The sequence below is a fragment of the Hypanus sabinus genome, chromosome 5 (genome assembly GCF_030144855.1).
Source record: "Hypanus sabinus isolate sHypSab1 chromosome 5, sHypSab1.hap1, whole genome shotgun sequence".
NCBI classification, from domain to species: domain Eukaryota; kingdom Metazoa; phylum Chordata; class Chondrichthyes; order Myliobatiformes; family Dasyatidae; genus Hypanus; species Hypanus sabinus.
Genome location: NC_082710.1, coordinates 18,322,252 through 18,346,664, shown reverse-complemented (window position 1 = coordinate 18,346,664; position 24,413 = coordinate 18,322,252). Strand labels below are relative to the sequence as shown.

Here is a 24,413-nt window from a genome sequence, read left to right as displayed (position 1 = left end):
TTATTATTATCTATTGCAATGCACTGCTGCCACAAAACAAATTTCACAACAAATGCCAGTGATATTAAACCTGGTTCTGAATCTGATTCTAATTCGGCCTCCATGGCCATTTCTTCTTCGCTACTTCATTAGGATACAGAATGACTTGTTTCCACTTTGGCTCCGAGGAGTCTGACATCAATGTGGAAACTGGCGAATCATCTGCAGGTTGAAAACGAGAAGTTGTTCCTTAGGTATATTTTGTGTTTCCTTAGAAAATGTGGGAAGCTGAAAACTGACTGAGAAGCAGCTGGAAACACAAAGACATCCTTGTGGATTGAGCGGCAATGTGGTGCAAAGCGTCTCTCAATCAGTGTTTGGTTTCACCAGTGAAAGGTGGTCTATATTGTGACTCCCAACTTAAAAGACACTAATGTTTTCACTTTACCGTTTCTGATGAAAAGACATTGACCAGAAACTATTTTTGCAAAAGGAAAGATGTCCCAGTGGCTACCGATTTTAATTCGACTTCCCATTCCTATTTTTTTTATTAAACAAAATATACTTTATTCAAAAATAAAATTATATACAATAAACCATTCAATGACTCTCAATCTTTTACAAATGGTTCCATTACGGTCTTTACATTTTCACACTTTTTGCCATCCACGTGGCACTCTGTTATTCCATATTTGCCATTCCCTTGTTGAGGGGTATACACCCCACCCCCCTACCCCTCAACTCCCATGGGAGAAGGACCCTAGACTGTGGTCCTTTCCCACCGGGCCCTTGCGGTGGCTGCACCAAGTTTGAGTGCGTCCCTCAGCACGTACTCCTACAGCCGAGAATGTGCCAGTCGGCAGCATTCCCGCCACGGACATCTCCATGTGCTGGTAGACCATCAAGTTTCGGTCTGATCAAAGACCCATTCCTATTCTGGCATGTCTGTCCATGGACTCCTCTACTGCTATGATGAGGCCAATCTCAGGTTGAAGGAGTAACTTATTATATTCTGTCTGGGTAGCCTTCAACCTGATGGCATGAACATTAATTTCTCTAACTTCCTCCCTCCCTCCCTCCCTCCCTCCTTCCCTCTATCTCCAATCCCCATTTTGGTTACCCTGCTACCCCTTCTCTTCTCTTCACCTGCACATTACCTCACTCTAGTTCTCTGCCTTCCTTTTCTTTCATGGTCCACTGTATTCTCCTATTAGATTCCTTCTTCTTCAGCCCTTTGCCTGTTCCAACAATCCTCTCTAGGCTCAATTCATCCCCTCCCCTCCACCCACCTTTCCCTTCATATGGTCTCACCTGCTAGCTTGTACTCCTTCCTCGCCACTCACCTTAATCAGGCCTCTTCCCCCTTCCTTTCCAGTCCTGTTGAAGGGTCTCAGCCCAAAACATCCCCCACAAATGCTGCCTGATTTTCTGGGTTCCTCCAGCATCTTGTGTGTGTTGCTTAAGATTTCCAGCATATGCAGAGTCTCTTAGAAGCAGAACACTACAACACTGTATAGGTCCTTTGGCCCACGATGTTGTGCTGGTCTTTTAACTTACTCTAAGATTGATCTCCTCCATAGCCTTTAATCTTTCTATCACCTGTGTGTTTATCATCAGTTCTGTTTGTTTATACACAGACTCCTTAAGCTACTGCCTGGTGGAGTCCTGCAACAGCTCAGCTTCGTGACTCATAAAACTTGTGGTGACATGTAGCCTGCTGCTTAACTTTGCTGTCATGATAAAGATGCCCTTATCACTAGCTCACAGCAAGAAGCTGAGAAGTTTCAATAAGAGGAAGATGTGTCAGCAGAAAAGAGGAAGAGGATAGGTGTTGAAACGTATATTTCCCTTTTCTGCTGTGTCTCACCTAGTTGAGGAATTCCTTTAGCCAGAGGGTGATGAAACAGTGGAATTCATTGCCACAGATGGCTGTGGAGGTCAGGTCATGGAATATATTTAAAGTGGAGGTTGAAAGGTTTCTGATTAGGAAAGCTGTCAAAAGTTACAGGAAGAAGGCAGGAGAATGGGGTAGAGCAGGATAATAAATCAGACATGATGGAATGGTGGAGCAGAATTGATGGACCAAATGGACTAACTCTGCTCCTACGTCTTATGGTCAAATACTTTATCACTGACATCAGTGATCTCAAAATAGTAATCTAATTTATTACTATATTCAAATAGTCAGTAGTTTCATTTATTATTATATTGAAATTTGTCCTCTATCGTGCCTATTATTTTGTTAATTAATTAATTATTGTACTGTCCTGCACTGTTTGTGCACTTTATGTAGTCCTGTGTAGGTCTGTAGTCTAGTGTAGCCTTGAGTTGTCTCACATAGTCTAGTGTAGTGTTGGGTTGTTTCATGTAGCACCAGGGTCCTGGAGGAATGTTGTTTTGTTTTTACTGTGTACTGTACCAGCAGTTTATGGTCAAAATGACAATAAAAAGTGACTTGACGTGACTCATACCAAAGGCTTCTCACTCCTTATCTTTCCCACAATGCAAACATTGCTAACACGGAATATACATTCTAATCTCCTTCAGTAAATTAAATTATAAATACAGGGATTCTGCAGATGCTGGAAATCCAGAGTGGTGCACACAAAATGTTGGAGAAACTTAGCAGGACAGGCAACATCCATGGAGGGGAATAAACAATCGATGTTTCTCTGAGACCCTTCGTGAGTCCTGATGAGGGATCTCAGTCTGAAACGTTGACTGTTTATTCCTCTCCATAGATGCTGCCTGATCTGCTGAGTTCCTCCAACATTTAGTGTGTGTCACTCGAGTAAATTAAATTATTACACAATGTACCAGTGAATTTGTCATAGGGATTCTCTCTGTGCCCTAACTGTGCTTCAATAGTTTAAGCTTGCTGGTCAGGGTTCACCACTTGGAATCACTGCCAGGATTCTCTTTGTGTCCATATGTTCAGATGCACTTGGACTGTCATTCCATAAGACCATATGATATAGGAGCAGAATTAGGCCATTTGGCCTACCGAGGTTGCTCCACTGTTTCATCGTGGCTGATCCATTTCCCCTCTCAGCCCCAATCTCCTGCCTTCTCCCCATTGCCCTTTAAGCCCTGACCAATCAAGAATCTATCAACCATTGCCTTAAATATACATAAAGGCAGCTTCCACAGCTGCTTATTGCAAAGATTTCCACAAATTCACCACTCTCCGTCTAAAGAAATTCCTCATCTCTGTCGTAAAATTTCACCCCTCTATTCTGAAGCAGTGCCCTCTGTTCTTAGATTCTTCCAGTATCTTCTCTACATCCCTATCAAGGCCTTTCACCATTCGATAGGTTTCAATGAGGCCACCCTTCGTTGGCCCAGAGCCATCAAATACTCTTCATATGACAAGCCATTCAATCCCGGAATCATTTTTGTGAACTGCCTTTGAACCATCTTCAGTTTCAGCACATCCCTTCTCAGATAAAGGGCCTAAAGCTGCTCACGTTACTCTAAATGAGGCCTCACCAGTGCTTTATAAAGTCTCAATGTTACATCCTTGCTTTTATATTCTAATCCTGTTGAAATGAATGCTGACATTGCATTTACCTTCCTCAACACAGACTGAAACTGCAAATTAACCTTTAGTGAATCCTGCGCAAGGACTCCGAAGTCCCTTTGAGCCTCATACCTGCCTGTCTTGAGAGGCCTGAACCACTGAGGTAACCTGACTGATAGCTGTGTCTCCAAAATAATCAGGTTTATTATCAGTGACATGTCACGAAATATAAATGCTATAAGTAGTGCAAAAAGTGAGCAAATATAGTGAGGTATTGTTCATTATCCATTCAGAAATCGGAGGGGAAGAGACTGTTCCAAAAACATTGAGTGAAGCCTACACTAAAAATGGTCACAAACCTCACACCAAACCCCAATAACACCCTCCCCCAGTGTGCAATTAAAGAAGGCTGTAGTTAGCTTCGGAGTTTGAGATTGAGAAGGGGCACCTGTACACTGGACTATCTGGCTGAGCCGAGAGAGGATGGTAAATTCCCTTTTAAAGGATCTGCTACCACTGAGAATGTATTGTGTTGATGATGTAATCTGATACAACCAAAAGTGTGAAGTCATGCATATTGGCAGCAAGAATGGGGAAAAGCACTAGAGAATAAAGGACGTTGCGCTGTGAATACACGGCTCCTCTGTGGAGAGAGTTAAGTGCAGCAAGTTCCTGGGAGTTCACATCACAGATGACCTCATCTGCTCCCTTAGTATCACTGCCCTGAACAACAAGGCACAGCAGCGCCTCCACTTGAGGCAACTTAGGCTCCCCCCTCCCATCTTAACAGTGTTTTACAGCAGCACGATTGAGTGTCCTGACAAGTTGCATCTCCATCTAGTACGTGAGCAATTGAGCATTGGACTAGAAGTCTGTAGGAAAGACCGTGAGACCAGCTGAGAGAATCATAGGGGTCTCCCTACCATCCATCAGGAACATTTTTCAGGAACGCTGACCCCAGGTATTATTAAGGATCCCACCTTACCATCAGGCAGGAGACTCCGATGTATAAAAACAAGCACAGTCAGGATGAAAAAATGTTTCTTCCCCCAGGCCTTTAGGCTTCTGAACTCCCAGCTGCATTGCATTTGAAGTGTCATTGGTTAATCTATTCCATACCTAACAATATTTAATATTAATGTACATTAATCTGATATTTATGTGTGATTCATCTGCAGATTTTAATCCTTACTTTCATAAATTACAGAGCATTATGTGTGTTAGGGGTACTGTACAACTGTGCTTGCACCCTAGTTTGGAGAAATGTTGTCTTGTTTCTATATATGTTATCTGGTTATATACTGTTATATACATGTATGTAGTTAAAAGACAATAAACTTGACTTGACGGCACAGGAGGAGAAGGACTTGTGAGCATGGTGCATCCATCAAGAAGCCACATACTGGATAAAGATGTGGCAGGACAGATCGACAAAGCAATTAGTAAACAATACATAGTTAGAGGTATAGAGCACAAGGTCCTAGAAGTGAACATAATTAATAGCTTGTCATGATCCAGCCATGTTGACAACAAAGCCAAGAAAGCATCCCAGCACCTCCATTTCCTCAGGAGCCTGAAGAAAATTGGTATGTTTCCTTTGACCCTCACCAGTTTTTATTGATGTGCCATGGAAAGCATCTGGTATGGGTGCATCAAAGCTCAGTATGGAAACTGCTCTGTCCACGACCACAAGAAACTGTAGAGAGTTCTGGACACTGCTCAGCATATCTGGAAACTAGCTTCTCATCCATGGCATCTGTCTACATTTCTTGCTCTCTCAGTCAGCATAATTGAAGATCCCACCGTCCCGGACATTCTCTCTTCTCCCCTGTCTCAGCAAGGCTCAAGGACAGATGTTGCAACACTCTTGAACATTTCTCTAGTACAATAAGATGGACCCTTGACCTCACCATCTACCTTGTTGTAACCATGCACCTGACTACCTACCTGCCTGGCACTTTGTCTGTACTGTAACACAGTTACTGTTACTCTGCACTCTTATGTTACCTTGTACAGCTTCAATGCACCATTGCAATGAATTGATCTGTACAGACAGTATGCAGGACAATTTTTTTTCTGTGCACCTTGGTACACGTGATAACGAAAGACCTATTTTCAAAACTCAGTAAAAATTGGCCTGGCCTCCATAGAGTATTATGTTCAGTTTTGGTTACCTCATTATAGAAAGCTGTGAAAATTTTTATGAGATTGGTTCCTAGAATAAGGAACTACAGTTATAAAGATAAATTTGAAAGCTGAGATTGTTTTCTTTAAAGATGAAGAAGATGAGAAATGCGATAGGAGAACTGTCATTGGATGAGTTTGTAGTTGCACAGCAGCAAATTGAGATTTCATGACCGATGCCTGTGGTATAATTGCTTAACAGCACACAGCTCCTGTTTCAGTATTTGGACTTTTGGTGGAAGCTGTTTGTTTTGGACATTGGTCACTCCAGGTTGCATAATGGTTGTTTGTACACACGTGGAAGAAGTGATCAATCATTCCTTGTTGGAAATGGTAGCCTCTGAGAAAGGTTATATTGGACTCCCCTGTGCTCCTAAACACAGACTGTAGACTTTTTGCCAGGACTTCAACCACATTAAATATTTGAATAGTGTGTCCTTCAGCCTGGTCCATTGACCTCTCTCATTAAAGCCCTTTTCTGTGGTAGAACTTCAGCAAATAACTTGATACGATGTAATGTTTCTTTTCCTGTGCACTCAATTCCATCCTGTTACAGATAATGTTTCACCATACAGACGCCAGCCTTCTGTTTAATATTTAGGAATATGCCATTTGTTAGTATCTGCGTTTCCATGTGCAACTGTGAGAGGGTGATGGCTTTATTTCACCTTTATTTTATTATTTCTCCTATACCAGTGTTTGAGCTATTTATTCCCTTATCTGAAAGGAAAAGGGAACAGGTGAATGATGAAGAGATTCTTGAACTACTGGTGCACAGAAAATTATGACTTGGTTCAGTTCCCTTGACCTCTTGGCATCAGATTCACTTTGTTCACTTTGTGCTGTACATATTCACTGAAACGTGGACTGTCCTTCAGCATCTCATTTTCAGGACACGGTCTCCTCCGGCATCTTTAGTTTTTGCCAATTAGTCTGTAGTGGAGGAAGAACAACACCCTGCAAAGGCCCAGTTTTGATTGTTTTTTTGTTTGTTCCACTTGGCATTGCGTAAGTGCCGATGATGGAGAGTAACAAATGGAATGAGCTTTACAAGGACTATGTGATGACAATTTCTGTTAGGTACTGCCATTGGCAGACAAAACTAATTTTCTGTTCAGAACACATGGTATGACTCACTAAACAGATAGGTGATGTTTTGAATATAATCCATGTACTTCTGAACTGACTGTAAAAATAACCAAAGCCTTGGCTTCACACTGCCCAAATATGTTGTTTATTTCAGGCACAGAAAAAATACAACATGATAAGATTTCACAGGCTCACATTTATAAGGGAGCAAGTATTTTTGCTCAGGGACAGTTTGGAGAAAATTTGAAGGACCTCTTCAAGGTACTGAAGGTAAGCTTACTAATAAAGTTACCTCCACCTAAGTTGTTTCTCCAGAATGTTTGTTATTTTTATGACTGAACCATTTTCATGTCACAAAGACTTCTTTTACCAAATGCACCGAACTCTGTTTAAATGCTGATAGAACTGTGGTTTGTGCTTCTCAAAGGCCTCACTCTGGTCATTATCTGAAATGGAAATGTTGGAAGTACTCAGCATGAGGGGCAGAATCTGTGCAAGTAGAAACAGTTAGCATGTGCTTCTCCTCCAACACCAGCACCTTTTCCCATAGGGCGGCAGTGGCTGATACGAGAGGACAGTCTTTTAGGATGAGTGGAGGAGAGTTTAGGAAGTTGTCAAAGGTAGGTGTTTTAAACACAGAGAATGCTAAGTGCCTGGAACGCCCTACCTTGTGTGGTGTTTGAGATTGATACATTAGGGACATTTAAGAGGCTTTTAGGTAGACACATGGAAGAAAGAAAAATGAAGGGTTCTAGGCTATATAGGAGGGAGCGTTTAGGTTGATCATGGAGTTGGTTCTTGTATGTTGGCACAGCATTATGGGCTGAAGGACCCAGTCTGTACTACACTTCTCTCTCTCTATGAAACATCAGAGGCTGAGGGCAAACTGACAGAAGTATATAAAATCATGAGGTTCATGGGCAGGATGGATGGTCAGAGACTTTATCCCAGGGTGGGAATGTCAAACATGAGGGCACAGCTTCGAGGTGAAAGAGGAAAAGTTTAAAGGAGATTTTGGAAGAAAGTTTTTCTGCAAAGAGGTGATGGAAACAGCTATGCTTCCGAGGCATTTAGCAGGCTCGTGGTCAGGCAGGGAATTGAGGGAGGTAGACCATAAAAAGGGCAGATGGTAAGAGCAATTTCTCTGCTGTACTGAGGAATGCTCTATGCTCCATACTCTGTTCTCTGACCGTAACACAGAAACCTTTGTGGCTCAGCTGGAGCTGCCACATTGTAAGGAAGCCAAACTGATAAGGTTGATCAGGATGATCTTAATGTACACAACAATTTCTTGCACCTTGAGTTCTGCCAGTGTTCTTGGGTTTTACACGAATTGTGCGTAATACCTATTACTTTTGCATTCAAACACTGTTGACTGTGGCACCACTTTCAGAGAGCGATATACTCATAATCCTAGGTGTCTCCTTTCTACAATATTCCCCTGTGCCATATCATTTACTGTGGAAGTCCTGTCCTAGTTTAACTTCCCAAAATGCAATATTTCACAGTTTGAATTAAATTCCATCTGCCATACCTTAGCCCACTTTCCAGTTGGTCTGGATCCCGTTGTAGTCTCATTCTATTTTACTGTCCACTATAGCACCATTTTCACTGTCAGCTCCAAACTTACCTTGCCAATTACATTCTTACCCAAATTATTAATACAGATGACAAACAGCAGTGGACTCGGCAAAAATCATCACTCTGTTAACGTTGTGCACTTGAATTGTGCATGCCAGCAGTTGTGTCACCATCTCTTCTTCTTGATTTTCATTTTAGAGGATAAAGGACATCAAGGGGTTGTCAAGGATGCATGATTTTACAGGAGGCTGACTGCTAGTCTTCTACAACCTGTTTCTATAGGCCCTCTTCCAAATGCAGTACTGCAGAATGTAATCAAGGTTGGACTGGATGTGCTGGATGTGGTAATGTAGAGTGAGTGTGTGTGTGTGTATTTGAAGGTATCCAATTTCCTGGTTCTGAGTGTGTGTTTATATCTGCATGTACGTATGTCATGGAGCTGCAGGTTGAAGTGTTAGAACTGCCACCTTGACACACTCACACTTCGTATCGTTAAAGTGATTCTTTCTGCTCACTCCATAATTCCTTCGCAGACAGGTCTGCCACCACATCCTGCCAGCTTAATTGAATGGTGGCCCTTTAAAGCCTCAGGCTATCGGTGAATAGCAACTGCCTCCTGGCTAGGATTAGTATTTCCATTTTTGCTCTTATGAAAATAGCTGTGAGCTTGGTAGTACACTTCCTTCCCTTTCCTCCTCCTCGCAGTAGTGCTCGTTGTGTGACCCTGCGAAGAATGATATGTCAGCTATGCAAAATTTAATGACAAGGTATAACTGTTGCCTGTGCTTTTACGCTCTTGAAAGTGACTGATAACCATGGTCCTGACGCTCCAGCTATGATACCCGAGTGAACTGTTTAAAACTGTTCCAATGATCCTGTTAAAGGGTAAATGAATTTTTAGTTCAGCATCTGTTTACTTTTAAAGAAGTCCCTTGACTGGTGTCCGCCTGAAACAGCTGTTTATTCCCCTCCATAAATGATGCCTGACCCACTGAGTTCCTCCAGCATTTTGCTCAAGATTTCCAGCCTCTGTAGAATCTCATGTGTTTTTGTTTTTGCTTTTATGTTTCACTTTCTATAAAGAGAATCAGACCAGCTTGCTGGACTGCCTGAGGCTGTTGCTCACAAATTGTTGAATCTATATTTTCTCACAGGGGATGCTGAAGAATCCGGTTTTTTTGTGCTTGACTGCAGCAAGCTGTAGTGAAGCTCTGGTGATCACAGGCTTTGTGACATTTTTGCCAAAGTTCATTGAAAATCAGTTCAGCCAAACTGCTAGCCTAGCTGCTATTCTTGGAGGTCAGTGGTTTTATTAATTTTCTTCACAAATAAGGATTATTTCTTAAAATGCAGGTTTGATATGATTTATTTAAAAAGATTATTTAAGTCACACATTGTTGCACAGTTTGTTTTGTAGATTTGTGAAAAAGAGCACCTTAATTTATACAAAGTTGTACTTAGATTCTAAGACAGGACCAGAATTAGGCCATTCAGCCCTTTGCATCTGCTCCACCATCCCATCATGGCGGATCCCAGATCCCATTCAACACCAAACACATGCTTTCTCGCCGTATTCTTTGATGCGCTGGCCGATCAGGAAACTATCAATTTCCGCCTTAAATATACCTATGGATTTGGCCTCCACCACAGTCTGTGGCAGAGCATTCCACAGATTCATTACTCTCTAGCTAAAAAAATTCCTCCTGATGTCTGTTCTAAAATGTCATCCCTCAATTTTGAGGTTGTGCCCTCTAGTTCTGGATACCCCCCACCATAGGAAATATCCTTTCCACCCTCACTCTATCTAGTCCTTTCAACATTCGGTAGTTTTCAATGAGATCCCCATTCATTCTTCTAAATTCCAGTGGGTACAGGCCCAAAGCTGCCAAACTCTCCTCATATGTTAACCCTTCATTCACAGAATGATCTTCATGAACCTCCTCTGGACTCTCTCCAATGAAAAGATATCCTTTCTGAGATATGGGACCCAGAACTGTTTTCAGTACTCCCAAGTGCAGCCTGACTAGTGTCTTTGAAAGGCTCAGCATTATCTCCTTGCTTTTATATACTATTTCCCTTAAAATATTTGACAACATTGCATTTGCCTTCTTTACCACAGACTCAACCTGTAAAATAACCTTCTGGGAGTCTTGTATGAGGATTCCTAAGTCCCCCTGCACCACTGATGTTTGAACTTTCTCCACATTTAGATAATAGTCAACACTATTGTTCCTTTTACTTAATGCATTATCATACATTTCCCATCACTGTATTCCATCTGCCACTTTTTTGCCCATTCTTCCAGTTTGTCTAAATCCTGTTGCAAGCACATTGCTTCCTCAGCACTACCTACCCCTTAACCTGTCTTTGTATCATCCACAAACTTTGCCACAAAACTATCAATTTCACTATCTAAATCATTGACAAACAATGTAAAAAATGGTGGTCGCAATATTGACCCCTGAGGAACACCACTAGTCACTGGCAGCCAACCAAAAAAAGGCCCCCTTTATGCCCAGTTACTGCCTCCTGCCTATTCCTCTATCCATGCCAGTATCTCTCCTGTAATGCCATAGGATTTTATCTAGTTAAGCGGACTTACGTGTGGCACCTTATCAAATACCTTCTGAAAATCGAATTAAGTTACATCCACTGTCTTTCCTTTGTCCACTCTGCTTGTTACTCCCTCAAAGAACTCTAACAGATTTGTCAGACGAATTCTAGTTTTAAAGAAACCATGCTGACTTTGACTTATTTTATCAATAGTCGGGGTGCTTGAGGTTAGGCTAACTGACCCACAATTTCCTTTATTTTGCCTTCCTCCATTCTTAAAGTGGAATGACATTTGCAATCTTCCAGTCTTCTGGGACCATACCAGGGTCAAGTGATTCTTGAAAGGTCATGATCAATGCATCCATTATCTCTTCAGCAACCTCTCTCAGGACTCTGGGATGTAGTCCTTCTAGTCCAGGTGGCTTATGTACCTTAAGACCTTTGAGCTTGCCTAGTACTTCTTCCTTTGTAATATCAATGGCTCTCACTCTTGCTGTCTGATGTTCACGGACCTCTGGCACACTGCTAGTGTCTTCCACAGTGAAGGCAGATGCAAAGTACCCCTTAAGTTCATCTGCCATTTCTTTGTCATTCCCCCCCCCCCCATTACTACCTCACCATCATTATTCTCCAGCGGTCCAATATCAACTCTCATCTCCCTTTTATTCTTTTTATAACTGAAAAAACTTCTAGAATCCTGCTTTACCCTCATGTTTCATCTTTTCCCTTCTTATAGCTTTTCAGTTGCCTTTTGTTGGAGTTTAAATGCTACCCAATCATCCAACTTCACACTCACTTTTGCTACCTTATATACCCTTTCCTGGGCTTTCACACAGTCCTTAATTTCCCTTGTCAGCCACGGCTACCTACCCCTGCCATTTGAGAACAACTTCCCCTGTGAGATTCATCTATCCTGCAGCTTGGAACTATTCCCAGAAACTGCAGCCATCTTTGCTCTGCCATCATCCCTGCCAGTATCCTCCCCCAATCCACATGGGCAAGCTCCTCTCTCATGCCTCTAACTCCCTTTATTTCTTTGCAATACTGATACATATAACATTGGGATTTTAAAAAGCTTTAAAAAGGGACTACATTTATAGTCATGACTATGTTCAGAGTACAAAGTGTTATGAGTAAAGTAACTATGTGGTTGGTGGAATGAACTTTGAGACCTCTAGTTATTCAAACTGGCAAAAAATATGAAGCTATGTTCCCCATGCTTTAATACTGGAAAATTATCTTTCACGTTTTCATTAATGATTTGGATTCAGCAAACAGAACATTTTCTTTTGAAAAAGTGAGTAAAATTGAAATAATGAAAGCTTTCATGTTAACAGTTAATTATCCAGATACTAGTAAAAAAGCTTAAAGCCATAGCAAATGAAATAGCACAGGTACAAATGATTTTAAATTTACTTTCAAGGAGCAGCACTTATTCCCGGAGCTGTTATTGGTCAGCTTGCCAGTGGGATCATCATGTCCAAGCTGAAACTCCTGTGTCGAAGTATGATTAAGATGGCTGTAGCTACAACGGTATTATCAGTACTCTTCAGTACCGTATTCACCTTCGGTTATTGTTTAAACACTCCATTTGCTGGCGTCAACCAGAATTATCAGTGAGTAAATATTTAATTACTTTCTGTTTAACACAGCAGTTCTGAATAGTTTTAAGTAGTCATTAAGTAGCAAGGCACAGAAACAGCCCCTGCAGTCTAGCTCATCTCTGCCACACAGATTGCCCAGCTAAGCTAGTTTCATTTTCCCTTTTGATACCCTCTATAAAGCCCTTTGTCTTCCTTTCATCCTCTAAAACCAGCCTGTTTGCCTAAGCTGCAGAGGTACAATACTTTTTTTTTGTTGTTATTGCATCTGGCTATCTGAAGTTTTTCTCTTCCTTAGTATATTTCTTTATTTCAATACCTGTTTGCATCTATCACCCAACTGCCCATTTACTTTTCTCCTATCAGTGTATGACCTTTACTAAGTTTGTATTTCTATGTTCCTATTGTGTCATTTTCTGATTCATGGTAGATTGATTAGAGCTTTGAGATGTGTTACTTCATGTGCGAAGCAGGGGTTGAGGATTTGGGATCTGATGTTCTTGTTGGTGTTTTTCTGTGTTTTTGTCTCTGAGAGAGGGGTTCGGAGTTTGATGCTATTGTTCCTGTTCTGTTTTGTAAGGGAGGGGGTCAGAGGGTTAGCCTGTCTCCATTCCTCCTGTGTTCCACAACCAGCTCCTTTGATTTTGTGACATTGCGGGAGAGGTTGTTTTCTTGGCATCACTGTGTCAGAGTGGTGACTATATTGATTATAAAAGTACATACAGTATATGGCACTATATACAACCCTGAGATTAATTTTCTAGATGGCATTTGAAGTAACTACAAAGACACAATAAGTAATAATAATAAGTATCATTGGATGAGGAGTCTTTGAAAGCGAGTCTATAGGTTGTGGGACTGGTTCAGAGTTGGGGTGAGTGAAGTTATCCCCCTGTTCAAGAGCCTGATGGTTGAGCTGTGATAACTGTTTCTGAACCAGGTGGTATGGGTCCTAAGGCTCCTCTACCTCCTTTCTAATGCAACAGTGAGAAGGGAGCATGGGCTGGATAGTGGGGACCTTTGATGATGCTGCTTTCCTATGACAGCACTCCATGAAGATGCACTCAACTCAAGTTAGAGGGGAAAAGTTTAATAGGGCACACGGAAGATGGTACACATATGGAATGAACTGCCAGATGATGTGCTTGAGGCAGATACAATAACAATTTTCAAAAGACATTTGTTCAAGTATGTGAATAGGAAATGTTTAGAAGGATATGGGTCAAACATGGGCAAGTAGGTGGCCATTTTGGTCAGCAGGCATGAGTTGTGCCAAAGGGCCTGTTTCCATGTTCTACGACTATAGTTCTACGCCATTTTGCCCCACAGATGCTGCTTTCTTATTCCAGATGTCAGCATCTGCAGTCTCTTTTAACTTCAGCCTGATGACAGTCCTCTGCCAGACTTCGAATGTAGATGGTGTTCAGAATGGTTTCATCAGTGATAGTGTTCAGACAAGTAGGTGAAAAATAGCATATGTTTAATGGGCTGACAGAGGATCAACAGCGTCAAGAATGGTTGGAAAATAGACAAGCAAAATTTGCTGAATGAAGGGAGGGAAAAGCAAGGATATTAATATTTAAGGATACAGCTAATGTGAATAAAAGTATAAATACAAACTATTTCCTGATAGCTGATATTTAGCTGAAATTAAACATGGCTACAATTTCCCTTCTCAAAAATAAATCTTGACATTGTCACCAGTGAATAGCATTGGGATCAGAAGCAGATATTCATTATTCATTGTTTATAAAAAAAAGTTGCTGTATAATATTGGTTGCATAATACTTCTCTAAGGATCATCATCTTGTTATGATAGAGAGGCTTGCGAGTTCCTGAGATCTGTAGAGCAATGCTGCCTGGAGTTTAGTGATCTAGTGCTTAGCTCCTGGTAAGGTTACATGACAGTAAGGTCCAGGTTCCAGACAAACAGCAATCCAACCAGGATCTCAATGGTGGAGAGGACAAACGATGATGACACATCACAATGACAGTGAAAGTGGAGGAAGGCTGCTGAAGTGAAGGGTCCCCACTTGGCTTCCATTCCACGACACTGGACTCTAACCCCAATCAGGCAAGGACCATATGGTGGCCGCCCTCCCCACATTTAAAAAAAAAGTCACGCACTGATGTTTTCCATTAAGGGAATCTACTGACAACCAATTGTACTTGATTTGAGAGATCACAGTTCTGCTAGTTCGGAGCAAGAAGGCAGCGAGTAAACTGCTGAATTTTCAGAGCGAAGGGAGTTCTTTTTAACTACTCGGGTTAAAGAGGCGAGTGCGCAGGCACATGACGTCAGTCAGTAGAGCACAAAAGATTTAAAAAGAAGGCCGCAGCATCCAGTGGGCAGTGGAGTGAGAGGCAGCAGAGTGGTAGGGCTTTGGCTCAATGGACTTAGGCAGTAACAGGATGAGGTGAGGTAGGAAGTATGTGTGTGAGGCCAGATTTCTGTGCTCAGTGTCAGATGTGGGAGGTCCTGGAGTCTCCCAGGCTCCTGGACGGCCATATCTTTATCAGGTGTGTTGAGCTGCAGCTCCTGAGGGACCATGTTAGGGAACTGGAGATGCAGCTTGGTGACCTTCGCCTGGTCAGGGAGAGTGAGGAGGTGATAGAGAGGAGTTACAGGCAGGTGGTCACACTGGGGCCATAGGAAACAGACAGGTGGGTCACAGTCAGGGTGGGGAAGGGGAAGAGTCAGGTACTAGAGAGTACCCTTGTGGCTGTACCCCTTGACAATAAGTACTCCTGTTTGAGTACTGTTGTGGGGGGGGGAACAGCCTACCTGGGGGAAGCAACAGTGGCCGTGCCTCTGGCACAGAGTCTGGCCCTGTGGCTCAGAAGGCGAGGGAAGGGAATTGAAAGGAAGTAGTGATAGGGGACTCTATAGTTAGGGGGTCAGACAGGCGATTCTGTGGATGCAGGAAAGAAACTCGGATGGTAGTTTGCCTCCCAGGTGCCAGGGTCCAGGATGTTTCAGATCCAAGATATCCTGTGGTGGGAGGGAGAACAGTCAGAGGTTATGGTACATATTGGTACCAATAGCATAGGTAGGAAAAGGGAAGAGGTCCTGATAAAAGACTACAGGGAGTTGCGAAGGAAGTTGAGAAGCAGAATCGCAAAGGTAGTAATTTTGAGATTACTGCCTGTACCACGCGACAGTGAGAATAGGAATAGAATGAGGTGGAGGATAAATGCATGACTGAGGGATTGGAGCAGGGGGCGGAGATTCAGATTTCTGGATCATTGGGACCTCTTTTGGGCCAGGTGTGACCTGTACAAAAAGGACGGGTTGCACTTGAATCCCATGGGGACCAATATCCTGGCAGGGAGGTTTGCTAAAGCTACTGGGGAGAGTTTAAACTATAATTGTTGGGGGGTTGGAACTGAACTGAAGAGACTGGGGAAGAGGAGGTTAGCTCACAAATAGAGAAAGCTTGTAGACAGTGCGAGAGGGAGGATAGGCAAGTGATAGAGATGGGACGTGCTGAAACTGAAAGCTTGAGATATGTCTATTTTAATGCAAGGAGTGTTGTGAACAAAGCGGATGAGCTTAGAGTGTGGATCAGTACTTGGAGATATGATGTTGTGGCCATTATAGAGACTTGGATGGCTCAGGGACAGGAATGGTTAGTTCAAATGCCGGGTTTTAGATGTTTCAGAAAGGACAGAGAGGGAGGCAAAAGAGGTGGGGGCATGGCACTGTTGATCAGAGATAGTTTCACGGCTGCAGAAAAAGTGGATGCCATGGAGGGATTGTCTATGGAGTCTCTGTGGGTGGAGGTTAGGAACAAGAAGGGGTCAATAACTTTACTGGGTGATTTTTTTCATAGGCCATCCAATAGTAACAGTGATATTGAAGAGCAGATAGGGAAACAGATACTGGAAAGGTATGATAATAACAGAGTTGGCGTAATGGGTGATTTTAATTTCCCAAATATCGATTGGCATCTCCCTAGAGAGAGGGGTTTATATGGGGTGGAGCTTGTTAGGTGTGTTCAGGAATGTTTCTTGACACAGTATGTAGATAAGCCTACAAGAGGAGAGGCTGTTCTTCATTTGGTATTGGGAAATGAACCTGGACAGGTGTCAGATCTCTCAGTGGAAGAGCATTTTGGAGATAGTGATCATAATTTTTATCTCCTTTACAATAGCATTGGAGAGAGGTAGGAACAGACAAGTTAGAAAAGCATTTAATTGGAGTAAGGGGAATTATGAGGCTATCAGGCAGGAAATTGGAGGCTTAAATTGGAAACAGATGTTCTCAGGGAAAAGTACGGAAGAGATGTGGCAGATATTCAGGGGATATTTGTGTAGTGCTCTGTATAGGTACGTTCCAATGAGACGGAAGTTATGGTAGGGTACAGGAACCGTGGTGTACAAAGGCTGTAATAAATCGAGTCAAGAAGAAAAGAAAAGCTTACAAAAGGCTCAGAGAGCTAGGTTTTGTTGGAGATCTAGAAGATTATAAGGCTACCAGGAAGGAGCTTAAGAAGGAAATTAAGAGAGCCAGAAGGGGCCATGAGAAGGCCTTGGTGGGCAGAATAAAGGAAAACCTCAAGGCATTCTATAAGAATGTGAAGAGCAAGAGGATAAGACATGAAAGAATAGGACCTATCGAATGTGACAGTGGAAAAGTGTGTATGGAACCAGAGGAGATAGCAGAGGCACTTAATGAATACTTTACTTCAAAATTCACTATGGAAAAGGATCTTAGTGTTGTAGTGATGACTTGCAGCAGACTGAAAAGCTTGAGCATGTAGATATTAAGAAAGAGGATGTGCTGGAGCTTTTGGAAAGCATCAATAAGTCACCGGGACCAGAAGAAATGTACCCCAGGCTACTGTGGGAGGTGAGGGAGGAGATTGCTGAGCCTCTGGAGAAGATCTTTGCATCATCAATGGGGAGGGGAGAGGTTCCCGAGGATTGGAGGGTTGTGGATGTTGTTCCTTTATTCAAGAAAGGGAGTAGAGATAGCCCAGAAATTATAGACCAGTGAGTCTCACCTCAGTGGTTGGTAAATTGATGGAGAAGATGCTGAGAGGCAGGACTTATGAACATTTGGAGAGGTATAATATGATTAGGAGTAGTCAGCATGGCTTTGTACAGGGCAGGTCATGCTGTGTGAGTCTGATTGAATTTTTTGAGAATGTGACTAAACAAGTTGATGAAGGAAGAGCTGTAGATGTAGTGTATATGGATTTCAGCAAGGCATTTGATAAGGTACCCCATGCAAGGCTTGTTGAGAAAGTAAGGAGGCATGGGACTGAACACAGTGCTCCAAAATACGGAGATGTGGTACAGTGGTTGATATATAGAAACTTGAGAATGAAAAAACACTATGTTTTTATCCAAATTGTCCATCTGTGGTAATTTTTTACAGCTGCCTTTATTAAATGTTAATCATCAGATGCCAAAAAACTAAAATGGCTCAGCATATCGAATCACAGGTTAAGGGGATATTGCTTTGTGGCTTGCCCACAGAAGGCAAAGAGTGGTTGTAGACAGGTCATATTCTGCATGGAGGTCGGTGACCAGTGGTGTGCCTCAGGAATCTGTTCTGGGACCTTTACTCTTCATGATTTTTATAAATGACCTGGATGAGGAAGTGGAGGGATGGGTTAGTAAGTTTGCTGATGACACAGAGGTTGGAGGTGTTGTGGATAGTTTGGAGGGCTGTCAGAGGTTACCGAGGGACATTGATAGGAGGTAAAACTGGGCTGAGAAGTGGCAGATGGAGTTCAACCCAGGTAAGTGTGAGGTGGTTCATTTTGGGTGGTCAAATATGATGGCAGAATATAGTATTAATGGTAAGACTCTTGGCAGCGTGGAGGATTAAAGGGATCTTGGGGTCCGAGTCCATAGGATGCTCAAAGCAGCTGTGCAGGTTGACCCTGTGGTTAAGAAGGCATATAGTGTATTGGCCTTCATCAATCGTGAAATTGAATTTAGGTGTCAAGAGGTAATGTTGCAGCTATATAGGACCCTAGTCAGACCCCACTTGGAGTACTGTGCTCAGTTCTGGTCACCTCACTACAGGAAGGATGTGGAAGCCATAGAAAGGGTGCAGAGGAGATTTACAAGGATGTTGCCTGGATTGGGGAGCATACTTTATGAGAATAGGTTGAGTGAACTTGGCCTTTTCTCCTTGGAGCGAGGGAGGATGAGAGGTGACCTGATAGAGGTGTACAAGGTGACAAGAGGCATTGATTGTGTGGATAGTCAGAGGCTTTTCCCCAGGACTGAAATGGTTGCCACAAGAGGACACAGGTTTAAGGTGCTGGGGAATAGGTACAGAGGAGATGTCAGGGGTAAGTTTTTTACTCAGAGATTGATGAGTGCGTGGAATGGGCTGCTGGTAATGGTGGTGGAGGTGGATATGATAGGGTCTTTTAAGAGGCTTTTAGATAGGTACATGGAGCTTAGTAAAATAGAGGGCTATAAGTCAGCCATCTGAAAGAAGGGCAGTATTAGCATGAAGCATTATTATTAATTTACACTATCCTCAGAAGCAATTAGTCCTTCATATTCAGTGCAATTACTTAAATTTACCAACTTCTAAGTTTATGTCATATAATTTTTGTTTCATTCTGAATGGGGACATATGCTCTGGAAAGGATGCGTCTCCAAAGATCGTATAAGTTACATTTCAGCAGCCTTGACACAAAGTAGGGCAGATGTATGTAATCACTCAGAATATGCTCTAACGCATAACTAAGTTATTTTTTATTTTGGGAAATGCACTTTAGTCAATGCCAAAACCAATAAATAGCATAAAGAATCTCCAAAAAAGGTAACATTTTCACTATTAGCCCTTTAAGGAAGTCATGGAACTTCATGCTTCAATATGCTTCATGTTTTTTCTTATGTGGCTTCATAAATCATCTGATTTTTATTCTATGTGTTATCTCACAGTTACAACAATACAAAGAAGTTCCAACTTGAGGCACTCTGTAATGCTGACTGTCAGTGTAGCCATTCATCCTTTAATCCAGTCTGTGACACAAAGAATGTCCAGTATTTTTCTGCATGCTATGCTGGTTGTATTAATGCAACAAGGAAAGGTGACCTTCACGTAAGTCCCTCTAACTTAAGATAGTTTATTATTATTTCAAATTTATTATAAATGGAATTAAAATTGTCCTATGGTTATGCAAAAGGTATATTGAAAAGTATTGAAGTAATGTAGGATGGTAGGACACACCCTTCTCAACTACTGCCTTCTGCGATGTGTGCAAAAGACAAGAACCATAGTGAGTGTGTTGTACTGTCTGTGTGTGATATGTTTACCAGGGCTAAATAACTGAAATAACTATGTAGTTTGAGATCTGCAAGTAATAGAGTTGAGGTAAGCATATAAATTAGTTGTTTGGTAAAAGGGATATTTTACAATTTCCATTAAACTTGATCAGACAAATCCATCAAACTTTTTCTGACACTAGACCTTGGTCATTAGACTTTGGGACTTTATCTGTCTGGTCACATCCAGTTGGTGGCTTTCTGGACCCCCTTGGTATCCAGGACCTCTCTCCAAGCATCTCCAAACAGCACTAGTAGTGTGGACCATGAAGGATTGCTTTTGAATTGGAGGACTGGACAGTTTTCAGGGAGTCATCTTCGAATCTGGATGAGTATGCTGCAGTTGTTACCGACTTCATTAAAACCTGTGTGGATGAGTGCGTGCCTACAAAAACTTGCTGTAAATTCCCAAACCAAGAGCTGTGGATAAACCAGGATATTCGTCATCTGCTGAGAGCTAGTTCTGTGGCAATTAGGTCTAATGACCCAGATCTGTACAAGAAAAACGGAGATGACTTGCAGAGGGCTATTTCAAGAATGAAGAAACAATTCCAAGTGAGGTTGGAGGCAACATCGGATGCATGTCAACTGGCAGGGTTTGCAAGTCATTACTCCCTGCAAAGTGGAAACCAGTAGCATGAATGGTAGTGATGCCATACTACCAGATGAGTTCAGTGCTTTTTATGTCAATTTTGAAAGGGAGAACATAAGTACAGCTGTGAAGATCACTGCTGCACCTGGTGACCCTGTGATCTCTGTTTCATAAGCATGAACCCTCTCAAGGCAGCTGGCCCTGATGGAGTACCTGGTAAAAGTCTGGAAACTTGTTCCAACCAACTGGCAGGAATATTCAAGGACATTTTCAACCTCTCATTGGTATGGTCAGAAGTTCCCACCTGCTTCAAAAGGGTAACAATATACCAGTGCTCAAGAAGATTAGTGTGAGCTGCCATAATGACTATTGTCCACCAGCACTCACATCTATGGAGATGAATGCTTTGAGCAGTTGGTCAAGGCTAGAATCAATTCCTGTCTCAGCAAAGACCTGGACCCACTGCAATTTACCTATCGCCACAATAGGTCTACAATGGATGTAATCTCAATGGCTCTTCATACGGCCTTTGATCACCTGGACAATGCAAACACTACATCAGGATGCTGTTTGTTGACTATAGCTCAGTGCTTAACACCATCATTCCCACAACCTTAATCGATAAGCTACAGAACCTGAGCCTCTGTAAATCCCTCTGCAATTGGATCCTAAACTTCCTAACTGGAAGACCACGACCTGTGTAGATTGGTGATAATACCTCCTCCTTTCTGATGATCAATACTGGTGCACCTCAGGGATGTGTGTTTAGCCCACTACTCTACTCCCTCTACAAAGAATGCACAACAGTGACTATATTTCATTAGGAGTTTGAGGACATTTGATTTGTTACCTAACACACTCAAACTTCTACAGGTGTACCGTGGAGAACTCAGCGATTTGGGAACAGCTTTTTCCCTCTGCCATCTGATTCCTAAATGGACATGGAACCCACGAACACTTAACTCACTTTTAAAATTATTTCTGTTTTGCATTATTTTTAATTTAACTATTTAATATGCATATACTTATTGTAATTGACTTATTTATTCTACAGTATCATGTATTGCATTGTACTGCTGCCATGAAGCTAATAAATTTCATGACATATGCTGGTGATATTGATCTGATTCTGATTCCACCAAGGTCTTTAAGATTTCGACCAATGAATCAGGTTGCCAACCTGCAGCCCTACCTTCATTCTTATCCCTACTCCCCAGGGTATACAGTGACATCCGAAGTTGCCTAAATTCAACTTTGTTGCTTTTTAAGAGGTGGAGGAAAGCTATGTACTGGGAAGATTACCTTTGTGAGTTTGACTTTTGAAATTAATTGTGCTCAAAGTCTGCAAGCGAGAAAATTATCTAAATGGAAATGAGTTACAAGGTATGCAAGGTTCTTGTGCAATGTGTATGAAAGCCTGCATAAGAGGTATTGCAACATAATGGCATGGAACATTTTGCAGCACTATATTAGCAAATGATTTCACGAAAGCTTCTGTTTCTAGGAAAAACATATTGTACTATGCAGTACTGACTAAATGGTTGATAGTCACCTTAGGTTCATTTATAAAACCGTAAGACATAGGAGCAGAATTAGGCCATTTGGCCCATCAAGTCTGCTCTGCAATTCAATCATGACTGATCCTTTGTTCCCTTCCTCAGCCCCACTCCCTGGCCTTCTCCATGTAACCTTTGATGCCATGTCCAGTCAAGCTCTGCCTTAAATACACCCAACAACCTGGCCTCCACAGCTGCATGTGGTAATAGATTCCACAAATTCACCACCCTCTGGCTAAAGAAATTTCTCCACATCTCTGTTTTAAATGGGCACCCCTCTATCCTGAGGCTGTATGCTCTTGTCCTAGTCTCCTCTACCATGGGAAACACCATTTCCCCATCTACTCTGTCTTGGCCTTTCACATTCAAAAGGCTTCAATGAGATCTCCCCTTATCTTTCTAAATTCCAGCGAGTACAGACCCAGAGTTCCTTGTATGATAACCCTTTCATTTCCAGAATCATCCTTGAGAACCTCCTCGGAACCCTCTCCAATGCCAGCACATCTTTTCTTAGAGGAGGAGCCCAAAACTGTTCACTATACTCCAGGTGAGGCCTCATCTGTGCTTTATAAAGCCTCAGCATCATACCTCTTCTGTTCTTGAAATGAATGCTAACTTTGGATTTGCCTTCTTCACCACTGACTCTACCTGCAAGTTTACCTTTTGGGTGTTCTGCACAAGGACACCCTAGTCCCTTTGTATCTTAAATTTTTGGATTGTCTCCCCATTCAAAAAATAGTTGATACATTTATTTCTGCTATCATGCATTTTCCAACATTGTATTTCATTTGCCACTTTCTAGCTCATTCTAATCTGTTGAAGCCCTTCTGGAGCCTATCTGTTTCCTCAACACTACCTGCCCTGCACCAATCTTCATGTTATCTGCAAACTTGGCAACAAAGCCATCATTTAAATCATTGATATGCAGCATAAAAAGAAGTGGTCCCAACACCGACCACTGTGGAATACCAGTAGTCACTGCCAGCCAAACAGACAAAGATCCTTTTTATTCCCACTTACTGTCTCCTACCAATCAGCCAATGCTCTCACCATGCCAGTAACTTTCCAGTGATACCATGGGCTCTTAATTTGGTAAACAGCCTTCTGTGAGGTACATTGTCAAAGGCCTTCTGAAAGTCCAAATATACAACATCCACTGCATCCCCTTTATCTATCCTACATGTAATCTCCTCAAAGAATTCCAACAGGTTTGTCAGGCAAGATTTTCCCTTAAGGAAACCATGCTGACTTTGTCCTGTCTTGTCCTGTGTCACCAAGAACTCCATAACCTCATTGTTAACAATTGATTTCAACATCTTCCCAATCACTGAGTTTAGGCTAAACTGCTCTATAGTTTATTTTCTGCTGCCTGCCTCCTTTCTTAGAGTGGAGTGACATTTACAATTTTCCAGTCCTCTGGCACCATGGCAGAATCCAATGATTTTTGAAAGATCATTACTAATATCTTTACTAACTCTATCGCTGCTTCTTTCAGAACCCTAGGGTGCAGTTCGGCTGGTCCAGGTGATTTGTGTACCCTTAGGACTGTCAGCTTTTTGAGCACCTTCTCCCTTGTACTAGTAACTGCACTCACTTCTCTTCCCACACACCCATCAACATCTGGCACACTGTTAGTGTCTTCCACAGTGGAGACTGGTGCAAAATACTCACTCAGTTCATCTGCCATCTCCTTGGCCCCTGTTGTTACTAGTCCGGCCTCATTTTCTAGTGGTCCTATATCCACTCTAATCTCTCTTTTATTTTTTTACATACTTTATGCCTTTACTATCCACTTTGATGTTGTTTGCTTGCTTGCTTTCATATTTCATCTTTTCCCCATAACGGTTCTTTTAGATGCTCTTTGTAGGTTTTTAAAGGCTTCCCAATCCTCTGTCTTCCCACTAATTTTTGCTTTGTTGTATGCCCTCTCTTTAGCTTTTACATCAGGTTTGAATTCCTTTGTCAGCCATGGTTGTACTATGTTGCCATTTTTGTTTTTTGGAATACATCTATCCTGCACCTTCCTCATTTTCCCCAGAAACTCAGGCCATTGCTGCTCTGCTGACATCCCTGCCAGCATCTCCTTCCAATTTACTTTGGCCAACTCCTCTCTCACACCACTGTAATTCCCTTAACTCCACAGAAATATTGCCAATTTGAAATTGAACTCATTTATATTGTAACCAGTGTCCCCTAAGGATTCCTTTACCATAAGCTCCCTAATTGTCTCCACTTCATTACATAACACCCAATCCAATATAGCTGATCCCCTAGTAGGCTCAACGACAAATTGCACTAAAAGGCCATCTCATAGGCATTCAACAGACTCACTCTCTTGAGATCCATTAGCAACCTGATTTTCCCAATCGACATCTCCCATGACTATTATAACATTGTCCCTTTGACCTGACTTTTCTATTTCCCCTTTGTAAACTGTGATCCACATTCCAGCTACTGTT

At 42.1% G+C, this 24,413-nt stretch overlaps 1 protein-coding gene across 1 annotated transcript in view; it reads left to right on the top strand.

Moving 5' to 3' along the window:
• LOC132393963 (solute carrier organic anion transporter family member 4C1-like) overlaps positions 1 to 24,413 on the top strand; it is an 80,527-nt gene that overhangs the window by 43,985 nt on the left and 12,129 nt on the right. The window contains exons 7-10 of the mRNA XM_059969458.1: positions 6,927 to 7,042; positions 9,508 to 9,652; positions 12,330 to 12,522; positions 19,423 to 19,582. Of these exons, the coding sequence (XP_059825441.1) occupies positions 6,927 to 7,042; positions 9,508 to 9,652; positions 12,330 to 12,522; positions 19,423 to 19,582 (614 nt within the window). The remainder of the gene's footprint in view (positions 1 to 6,926; positions 7,043 to 9,507; positions 9,653 to 12,329; positions 12,523 to 19,422; positions 19,583 to 24,413) is intronic.